Raw genomic sequence first — 11,512 nt, 5'->3', positions numbered from 1 at the left:
CCTAAGATTATGACTTTGCATGATGAAGTTTACTATAAATGGATTGAATCAGGTTAATGAAGTTTTCTTTCATTCTTACTCCTGAGTTAGAACAGAGTTAAGTGTTGACCCCACAACTGCAGCCAGGGGAAGGGCTGAGAGCCACCAAGGCCACACTCCTCAGGCTGATGACCATAGCACACACCTATGGATGAACCTTAATCAGAAGAGCAGAAACTGTCCTTCCACTCACACACCCATGATCAGTCTAAGAAGATATGAAAATCCAGTAACAGTAGAATACTGCTAGGAAAGGGATAAGAGAGGAGGAGAGATTGAAATGTGATTAAATCTAAGTCACAGGAAGACTTGGAGGCCCTGAGGGAAAACCTTCTTTCAGTAAACCATCTCGTCCCTGACATACAAGGTAGCACTTCAGCAGTCTGAAGACTGTGGTATACTGAGGGTACTTTCTGCAAAGATCAGGAGCACAGCAGCAAGTTTTACTTGTAAACATTTTACTAGCCATTTAGTGCCTTCCTAGCAAGTGGAAGAAAGAAAGTATAATACGTATTTCAGCAACAAATAATTGAAAATAAAATTTAATGAATTCAAGTTAAAATAGCAAACAAATTATAAAATACTTAGGGGAGAATTTACAAAGCATGCAAAATTTGTCCACTGAAAACTAGAAAGCATTAGTGAGTGTATTTAAAGAAAGCCTCATTAAATAGGGAGATACATCATAGTCATGGAGTGAAATATCTGTGTTTTCCTAATTAACTAGTTTGCTTTCCATGTCTCCCCTTTCAGGACTAGTCTTGATAGAGAATAGGTGTTAAAGAAAGGTACGTAGAAAATAATAAATGTAAATTACATAAATATGAAAACAAAATTGGATAAAATCATAAAGAGGGCCATGGTATGTTTTATGGAAGAAAGCTTGGAATTAGCCTTGAATAATGTGGAATTATTAATATTAATTGGAGTGTAGTAATCAATGAATTAAAAGGGGGTCTATATGTTTAAAAATATAATGGATCAAATCAAGATGTGGCTTTCTCTGGATCATTGTAATACAATGTAAGGATTAAGGCTGGGGGATATTTGAGAATGTTGGTAGTATATAAGTAGAGTTCTTAGCTTTTTATTTTACTGATATTTATACCATGCCTAGAACAGTGCCTGGCACCTATCTATTGTCAACTAATTATATATTGAAAGAAGTAACTGATAAATAATGGAGTTCATTTACTACCAGGTTCAAGAGCTTTACTACAGTAAAGGCTGGAAGGCATCTGAGATTACTGAAATATTCAAGTAAGATAGTTTCATATTCAAACATTTTTGAACTATTTGTTTTGTGCCAGTTAAAACTTCATGAAAAAGTGGTTATGGATGTGGAAAACACTCCTTAGTTACTGATAGTGGAGGAAACAATCTTCTGTCATTGTGGTTTGTTTTGTGTTCTTTAATTGCTTTTTTGTCCATTTTTCCATTTCCTAAGTTTTTGTTGTTGTTGTTATTATTCTCTTTCTTTGTTTTGTTTCTTTTATCAGAAGCTCAGTAAATAAAGAAAAAGTTAAGGTCTCAGATGAGATGTGTATCTCTGGATGACAGAAATATTCTCTGTCTCTAGATTGCCACCAGACTCCTAAAGGACATGTCTTCAGTGTTATAAGCCCTGTTGCAGTCATGGTCCTTGCTGCCCTGAAGCACACTTCCAGGTTAGCCCAACATACAGGGACTCACACATTTGTTTTCTGAAGCTTGGATTTGTGTATTTTAGCACTACTAATGGGCATTTCGATATCAAACATGCTATGAACAGATGGTAATCTGTTCCTTATACTAAAGAGGTGATTATTATGAGAGAAATTAAATGTTATAGATAACGGTGAATAATGGTAACCAGGGAAGATGATGAGAAGACAACATGTAAATAATCGTGCTGATGCAATGAGGGGATATCTGTTCTGTTTTTTTGTCTCTCTTAACCTGACACTACCAAGGTGGGCTTTGAAGAACTGAAGCCTCTTGAATGTAAAACAGACACTATCAAGCAGAAACTACATAATATTAATATCACTTAGCTGCACAAACGATGGTGTCAGATAAATCTTGTTTTAAAGTTCTAGATTGGCCAGACATGGTGGGTCATGACAATAACCCTAGTACTTCAGATGCCCAGGTGGGAGGATCACTTGAGACCAGGAGTTTGAAATCAGCCTAAGAAACATAGCAAGACCCAGTCTCTACAAAAAAATTTTAAAAATTAGCCAGGAGTGGTAGCATCTGCCTGTAATCACAGCTGCTAAGAAGGCTGAGACAGGAGGATCGCTTGAGCCCAGGATTTGGAAGCTGCAGTGAGCCGTAAGCTGCACATTAGCCTGGGCAACAGTGAGACCTGTCTTGAAAATAAATAAATAAATAAATAAATAAATAAATATACATGTAAAGTTCTGGGTCCATGATCAAGCTATTTAACTTCCTAGAGAGGAAAATTTCATGGTGATAATACCTTCTCCATGGGAATTGCTTTTTACAATTATTTGTAATAATGCAGGTAGATGTATACACAACCCTTAACACTGCAGTGTTTTTAATCTAGTAATGCTAGATCTTATGATATTTTAAATATCACCCTATGGGATTATAGTTTAAATCTGGCTTGTACCAATAAGCAAGTGTTGAGATTAGCAGCTATCTTTTTAAAGCGATTTAATGTTCCATTCTGGTAAAATCTGTTACGTAATGAATATTATGTGGTACCGGGGACAGTTTGGTTTGCAATGGTTCTTTTAGTGGCTGCGGTCCTACGTGTTGGAAAGGTGCCTGGGACACATAATATATTTTTGGTTTTTAGTTGCATAGATGTATAATTCATTGAGCTAAAATATTTAAGGGACAATATTCAGTTGCTCCCGGATTCTCTTTATAATTAACAGGTTCAGAGAGGTCTACTTGCTCTACAGGTAAGTGCAGCCTAGGCTATTTTCCTTTAGCTCATGACATTTTATTTGCTCTATATTGCAGCATCATTACTGGCTGATTTAAATATAAGTTCTTAGAAATCAGAGACTTCTATTGCTTATTTACATCTAACACACAATCTCATGCTGGAGGAAATACAAATAATGGATATTTCAATGATGATACTTTTATTGAAAACATTTTGGCATTTCTATAGTTTCACTGAGGAACAGAAAAAAAATTATTTAATTTGTATTCTTCCTTTCAGTGTATTTATTATAAATTTTAATATAGCAGAATGAAGAAAATCCCCCAACCCCACACCTATAGATTGTTATTATTATTATTTACTGCAATTTAATATGCATTCAAAGTACATTATCCTTCTTGTGCAAATTTTTTTTAAATGAAATGCATCACACTATATATCTAGAATCAGAACACCATAGGATTAAAAATAAGTTTACCCTGGACTTTACTACTTGTTAACTTCGAGGCAATATCTAAGATACTTGACCTCTGTGATTCATTTAGATGAGGTGTGTAATGGAACATTACCAGGTACATTATTAAGTGACCAAACCAAGTTAAGTATTTTTAAACAATTTGTCTTCTGCCTTCACATATAACATATTATGGAATTTGAAAAAAAATACCAATAATATTAAAACATTTTGTTAGTTGCTCTGTTCATCAAATCAGTATAGTATTAATATAATATATTCACCTAATCTAATATGTCTAAACTTACCTAATTACCCCTCTTCATACCCTCAGAAAGATACAGCACAGACAAGACTCCAAATTAACAGAAAATAATTATTTGGGAACACTTTTTCTCTCTTGAGCCCCTATCTATCTGTTCATTACCCTGGTAGACAGTAGAGATAAACCTTCAAGGGCTTTTCCCTTTCACCTACATCAGAGACAGTCCACGTCAAATATCTACTTGGTTTTTCTTTTTCCAGCGCCCCAAGCATAGGCCACCTGTAATCTCTCTAGAGCCCTAGATGACTTAGGTGAGTAAAAGGCAGATAGCCCCTTTCCTTGTTTTACTCCCTTCCTAATTTCCCTGTAGAATATGGAATCGATGCTTAAAATAGAAAAAAAGTGCTTTGCAAACTTGTGGGCCTCCCCACAGACTGGCCCACCTTGCATAATTTTTTTAACGTAATGTCTGTGGAACTCTCTATTTTTAGAATTTTCAGACTGTAGTGTAACCAAAAGGGTGATATAAAAAATTGAGGAAGAAAAATGAAAAAGAGATCAAAATAAATTGCAATTTGTATTTGAAAAGATAAGTACTTGGAAAGGCTAGTAAAAAAAGAGGAGCAGTTTGAGAAATTTTTAAATTTTATAATAAAATGTAATACTGCTTAAAACTCATCTTTATAAATTTGAAAAAATTATTATAATATTTTGCTAAATGAAAAAGTTTATAGTTAATATCAATATGTAATATAATACAAAAAGAAAATAGAGACATACTTAGAAATTAGGATATAAATTGTTTATATATATAACTCATAAATTTTGTTTTTATTTTCATTGTGCTTCTTTACATATGCTTTAAGGAATAAGCAAAAGCTACTTAAAATAACATCCTACTTTAATTTCCAAAAGCCCTTAAAAAAAGAAAAACTAATTTTCCTTGTAATAAAATCTGGCTGAAGTCCAGTTTGGCAATAGAGGAATGCAATCAGTTATATTATTTTCCAAATATTTCTCTGGTGTCGTACAGGATGATGGATGCTATCTGTATATTTTATTCTTTCTCATTATACTTGAAGATTGGAGGTGTTTTCCTCACTGCCCCATCATGCCACTTACCAATGGCACCTTCTTCAAACCGTCTATCTTCACGCTAACTGGAATTCCAGGCCTTGAATCTGTGCAACACTGGATCGGGATCCCATTCTTCATTTCTTTTATCCTGGCCATTATCGGAAATGGCGTCCTCCTCACCATCATCCGCACTGAGCGCAGTCTCCATGAGCCCATGTATATCTTTTTGGCTGTGTTGGCAGCTACTGACCTTGGCCTGACCTTATGTATTACCCCTAAAATGCTGGCGATCTTTTGGCTGCAATCAAGGGAGATTCACTTTGAATCCTGCCTAATCCAAATGTACTTTACTCACACTTTCCAGTGCATGGAGTCTGGCACCCTCCTGGCCATGGCCTTTGACCGGTACGTGGCTATCTGTGACCCCCTGCGGCATTCTGCTGTCCTCACTAAGAGGGTGCTCATCGTCATTATTATGGTGGTGACCATCCGAGCCTCTGTGATCATCATCATTTGTCCACTTCTAATTAAGTTGCGCCTGAAGTATTTCCGGACCACACTCATCTCTCATTCCTACTGTGAGCATATGGCTGTGGTCAAGCTGGCTGCCGAGAATGTCAAAGTCAACAAAGCATATGGACTCTTTGTGGCTTTCTCTGTACTTGGATTTGATGTGATCTTCATTTTCTTGTCCTACGCCTTTATCTTTCAGGCTGTCTTTAAATTGCCACAGAAGGACGCACGACTCAAGGCATTCAATACGTGCACAGCCCACATCTTTGTCTTTCTCCAGTTCTACATTCTCACATTTTTTACATCCTTCATACACAGGTTTGGCTTGAGTGTCGCTCCTTATGTGCACATTCTACTGTCTAATCTTTATCTCCTTGTTCCACCCCTGCTTAACCCTATCGTCTACGGAGTGAAGACCAAACAGATCCGAGAGGGAGTTATCAAAATGTTCACTCCCAAGAACTAAATTACAAGCACTCTAATTTCTCTTCCATTCTTCATAATAATGTACCTAGCGATTCTTGTCATGCAGAGTTGTACCATGTTAATCTTTGTATTAATGTTATTTTAGTTTCCACAGGATACAGATTTTATAAATAAAATTACAAATAATTTACATACACATTTTCAGACAGCATTTTAATTATTTAAATCATTTTTACCAATGCTAATAATGTTTTTTATGAAACTTCATTTATAGTTTTTATTATCCTTTTAGATGTATTCTATCTTTGGGATGAAGTCAATTTTATACAATGTTACTTTAAGTTGTATGCTTTATACCAGATATTACTGTCACCAAGTATTCTCATACTTTCTACCACTAGGTTCTAAATTATGGATGCATGGTGAAATTTTAGCATTTTATTAATAATTGTTAGTAAATTCTCAATTCTGTAAGGCCCCAATAGCTCATATATACATTTACATATAACATGCTACAGTATGCATGTAAAATTCCAATCTCATTTTTTTGTAGTCACTGTGAGTTTTACACTGTATGTTCTTATTAGAACCAAATGTTTCCTATGAAAACAAAAACTAAGTGTCATTTAATACTATTTTTATCATCTTTTAATTTTCTAGAAGTGACTTATTGCAGACTGAGAGTTTATTTAATTTTATAAAAAGCTTTTTGTTTATTTTTTCTCAATGTCCCTATAGAGTAAGGAGAATTGTGTTTTTCAGGGATAATAAAGAGATAAATCCATCTAACTTCCCTGGTTTCCTACCTACTAAATCCAAGAGTGTGGGAAAAGGCCTTACTGTCTGTTCGTCACCAGGCTTTAGTCTCTAAGTAGCTCAAAATTCTAATTATTCATGTATAATATTACCTATTTCTCAACATTCTCAAAGAATATAACTCTAATGGAATATGTGTACCTTACAATGATTTAAAGACTTTAATATCATCTTAAGCTTCTAAAAATCCCCACATTTGCTTCTATGTAATGATACATGAATTACTGTATACTCCATGAACACTTTTTGAGTAGAAACTTGATTAAAAAATAAATACTCAAACTATAGTTTCAGGAGGCACATTTCATATTTTTGTCTTCTATAAGGTCCAGATAATGATTAATATCTCACCTTTTATTTCATTTTTGTAAACATCAGTTCAATATTCTCACTTGACTTATTTTTTTCTAATTTCTCTTGGTATTTGGATTAAAAATGCACATTATGTACCAACTTGGTATTTGACTTTTCACCCAGAGCTCTACTTGTTTTCCACAACAGCTGCTCCATTTTATATTCACTCAAGTAATGTCTGAGGGATCCCATTTTTCCACATCCTAAACGTCACTTGTTAAATTAGCTTATTTTTATTATAATCATCCTAGTTTATGAAAAGTGGTACCATTGTAGTTTTAATTTGCATTCCCCTGATGACTAAAGATGTTGAGGATATTTTCATGTACTTATTGGAAATTTATATATCTTCTTTAGAGAAAAGACAATTAAAATTCTTTGCCCATTTTTAATTTTTAAAATTTTGTACTGATGTGTAATATTTTTGCATATTGATGGGGTGTGTGTGATATTTTGTTATGTGCACAGAATATGTAATGATCAAGTCAGGGTGTTTAGGGCATCCAACCCCTTGAGTATTTATCATTTCATTAGTTGGTGCCAGGTTTTGGGAGCTTTCAAGTCCTCTCTTCTAGCTATTTTGAAATACACACTGCATTGTTGTTATAGAACATTAGAACTTATTCCTTCCATCTGACTCTATGTTTATACCTCTTAACCAAACTCTCTTTATTCCTCCCGGGACACACATATGCATCCCTATCAACGTCTGGGAGTTTTCATACTATTCTCAACTTTCATGAGATCAACTTTTGTGGCTCAAACATGTGGGTGAAAACATGTGACATTGTCTTTCTGTGCCTCACTTATTTCACCTAACATAATGACCTCCCGTTTCACCATGTTGTGGTAAATGTCAAGATTATATTCTTTTTTATTGCTGGATAGTATTCCATTGTGTGTGTATAGACATATATATTCATATATGTATATTATATATGTATATATACACACCAAATTTTCTTGATGCATTCACTTGATGATGAACATAGTTTGATTCCATATATTTGCTGTTGTGAATAGTGATGCAAAAAACATGAGGGTGTAGGTATTCCTTTGACATACTGATTTCCTTTCCTTGGATAAATGATATACTGATTTCCTTTCCTTTGGATGAATACCAAGTGGTGGATTGCTGGATCACATGGTAGTTCTATTTTAAGTTATTTTTTTTGAGAAATATCCATACTGTTATCCATAATGTTGTTCTAATATACACACCCACCAATATTGTATGAGTTCCCTAATCTCTGCATCCTTGCCAGCAGTTGTTATTTTTTGTCCTTTTAATAAAAGCCCTTTTAATTAGAGTGAGATGATAGCTCACTGTGATTTTCATTTGATGGTTAGTGATATTGAATATTTCCTTCACATACTTGTTGGCCATTTGCATGTCTTCTATTGAGAAATGTCTATTCATATTCTTTGACCACTTGTTAATGGGATCATTTGGGTTTTTTTGTTGATTTGTTGAGTGTCTTGGGTTCCTTGTTTATTCTTGTTGGAAGAATAGTTTGCAAATATTTTCTCCCATGGAAAATGTTGTCTCTTCACTCTGTGTTTCCTTTCCTGTGTAGAAGAATTTTAGTTTATCATAGTCACGTTAATTCTATTTTTCATTTTGTTGCCTATGCTTTTGTAGTCTTACCCATGAAATCTTTCCCTAGACCAATGTTCTAGAGTATTTCTCTATGTTTTCTTCTAGTAGTTTTAAAGTTTTAGGTCTTATGTTTAAATATTCATTTTGACTTGATACTTTCATATGGTGAGAGAGAGGACTCCAGTGTTATTCTTCTATGGATACCCAATTTTCCCAGCACTGTTCATTGAAGAGGGGCCCCCTTCTTTGGTGTATGTTCTTGGAGCCTTTGTCAAAAGTCAGTTATAAGTACTTGGATTTAGTTCTGCGTTCCCTATTCTGTTCCCTTGGTCTATGTGTCTGTTTGTATATCAATGTCATGCTGTTTTGCTTGCTACAGCCTTATAATTAACATGCATTGAAGTCAGGTGCTTTGACACATCCAGCTCTAGCTTTGTTCTTTTTGCTCAGCATTGCTTTGCCTATTTGGGTTCTTTCTTGGCTCCATATGAATCATAGGATTGTTTTTTTTTTCTATATCTGTGAAAAATGACATTGATATTTTGATAGGGATTGTATTGGATCTGTAGGTTGTTTTGTGTAGTATGGTCACTTTAACACTATTAGTTTTTTCAATCTATGATCATGGGATATTTTTCCATTTGTTTGTGTCCTTTTCAATTTCTTTCACAGTGTTTTCTAATTTTCTTTATAGAAATCTTTAATCTCCTTGGTTAAATTTATTCCTAGGTATTTTATTATTTTTATAGCAATTGTAAATGAGATCATTTTCTTGATTTCTTTTTCAGGTAGTTCATTTTTGGTACAGAGAAAATGCTACTGAATTTTGTTTGCTGATTTTGTATCCTGCAACTTTACTGAATTTTTTTATCAGATCTAAGAGTTTTTTTGATGAAGTCTTTAGCGGTGTTTCTAAATATAAGATCATGTCATCTGTAAAAAGGAGCAATTGAACTTCCTCTTTTCCAATGTGGATGTGTTTATTTCTTTTTTTTGCATGATTGTTATGGCCAGGACTTCACTATTATGTTGAAGAGGAGTGGTGAAAGTAGGCATCATTGTCTTCTGCCAGTTCTTAGAGGAAAGGCTTTTGGCTTTTCCCCATTCAGTATGATATTAGCTGTGGGTTTTTCATATATGGCCTTTATTATGTTGAAGTATGTTCTTTCTATGCTTAGTTTTTTGTGAGTTTTACTCAGAAGATATGTTAAATTTTATCAAATGCTTTTTCTGAATCTATCCTAATAAGCATAGAGTTATTTTTCCTTCATTCTGTTGATGCTAGCATATGTTGAACCATCCTTGTATACTGGGATAAATCCCATTTTGATCATGGTGTATTATATTTTTCATGTGCTATTAGATTTGGTTTGCTAGCATTTTCTTGAGGATTTTTTTGTCTATGTCCTTCATGGATATGGGCCTGTAGTTTTCTTGTTTTGTCCTTATTTGGTTTTGGTATCAGTATAATGCTGGTCTTATAGAATGAGTTAAGAAGAATTCCCTCCCTCTAAATCTTTTGGAATATTTGATGAGAATTGGTGGTAGCTTTTCTTTATAAATTTGGTAGAATTCAGCAGTGAAGCCATCTGGTCCTAGACATTTTGTTTTGACTGGGAAATTTTTATTACTGTCTATCTCTTGCTCATTATTGGTCTGTTTAACCTTTTTATGTATCCATGGTTCATTCTTGGTAGTTCTATGTATTTAGAAATTCATCCATTTCGTCCTGCTTTTCCAGTTTGCTAGTATATGGTTCAAAATAATCGTTGTTGGTTTTTTGTATTTCTGTGGTATCCATAGTAATATCTTATCCTTGTTTCTGATTTTGTTTATTTGAATCTTCTCTGGTTTTCTTCCTGGTTGATCTAGCTAGCAGTGTATTGATTTTGTTTGTCTTTTCAAAAAAACATTTTTTTCTTTTGCTGATCCTTTGTATTATTTTTGTAGTCTCTATTTTGTTTGGTTTTTCTGTGATTTTTATTATTTCTTTCATTTTACTAAATTAGGGTTTAATTGTTCTTGCTTTTCTAGTTCTTTAGGTTGAATCATTAAATTGTTTATTTGAAATCATTGTACAAAAGCTTTTTTTAGTGTTTATTGCTATAAAATTCCCTCCTAGCACTGCTTTTTCTGTATCCCATAACTTTTGATAATTTGTGCTGTCATTTTCACTTGTTTAAGAAGACTTTTTTTTTTTCTTAATTGCTTTATTGGTCCAGTGGTCTTTCAGGGGCATTTTGTTTAATTTTCCTGTATTTGTATAGTTTCCAAGGTTCCTCCTGTTATTGATTTCTAATTTTATTCCACTTTCATCTGATTTTTTTGTTTGGTTGTTTGTTTGTTGAGACTGGTTTTTGGCCTAACATATGACATATTCTGGATAATGTTCCATCTGGTGATGACAGTAATGTGTCTTTTGCAACTGTTTAGATGTAATATTCTATGAATGATTTCTAAGGCCCATTTCGTCTAAAGTGCAGTTTAAATTCAATGTTTCTTTTTTTATATTCTGTCTACATGATCAGTCTAATGGTAATAGTGGGTGTTTAAGTTCCCAATTATTATGGCATTAGAGTCTATCTCTCCCTTTAGATCTAATAATATTTACATCATATATCTCTGTTTATATCATCCTGTGATGGGTATATATATATTTAGAATTTTATATATCCTTGCTGAATTGATTTCTTTAACATTATGTAATGATCTTCTCTGTCTCCTTTTGTGTTTTTTGATTTAAAGTTTATTATATCTTATATAAGTAGAGCTGCTCCTTCATCTGTTTGCATGGAATAGTCTTGTCCATCCTTTCACTTCCAGTCTATGTATATCTATACATAGGAGGAGAGTTTTCTGTTCATTGGATTCTTCAGTTCCAGGATTTCTTTCTTTTTTTTTTTTTTTATGATATCTACCTCTTGGTAAATTTCTCATGCATTGAATTGTTTTTATTATTCATTTGTATTGCTTATTTATGTTCTCTTGTATCTCACTGAACTTCTTTAATATCATTATTTTGAATTCTTCTTTGACATTTCATAAATTTCTCTTTCATTGGAATCT

At 33.5% G+C, this 11,512-nt stretch overlaps 1 protein-coding gene across 1 annotated transcript; it reads left to right on the top strand.

The window, feature by feature from the left end:
* The first annotated feature begins 4,771 nt into the window (after nt 1-4,771).
* LOC138384840 (olfactory receptor 52A5-like) lies at nt 4,772-5,716 on the top strand. The gene has a single exon (XM_069470504.1). The coding sequence runs from the start codon at nt 4,772-4,774 to the stop codon at nt 5,714-5,716; it is 945 nt and encodes a 314-aa protein (XP_069326605.1).
* Nucleotides 5,717-11,512: the final 5,796 nt, after the last annotated feature.

The sequence above is a fragment of the Eulemur rufifrons genome, chromosome 6, assembly GCF_041146395.1.
Source record: "Eulemur rufifrons isolate Redbay chromosome 6, OSU_ERuf_1, whole genome shotgun sequence".
NCBI classification, from domain to species: Eukaryota; Metazoa; Chordata; class Mammalia; order Primates; family Lemuridae; genus Eulemur; species Eulemur rufifrons.
Note: the sequence above shows the minus strand (reverse complement) of the source record. Positions and strands in the feature narration are given on the sequence as shown.

Coding starts and splice junctions, on each gene's coding strand:
- LOC138384840 (XM_069470504.1), top strand. CDS start 4,772: ATGCCACTTACCAATGGCACCTTCTTCAAACCGTCTATCTTCACGCTA.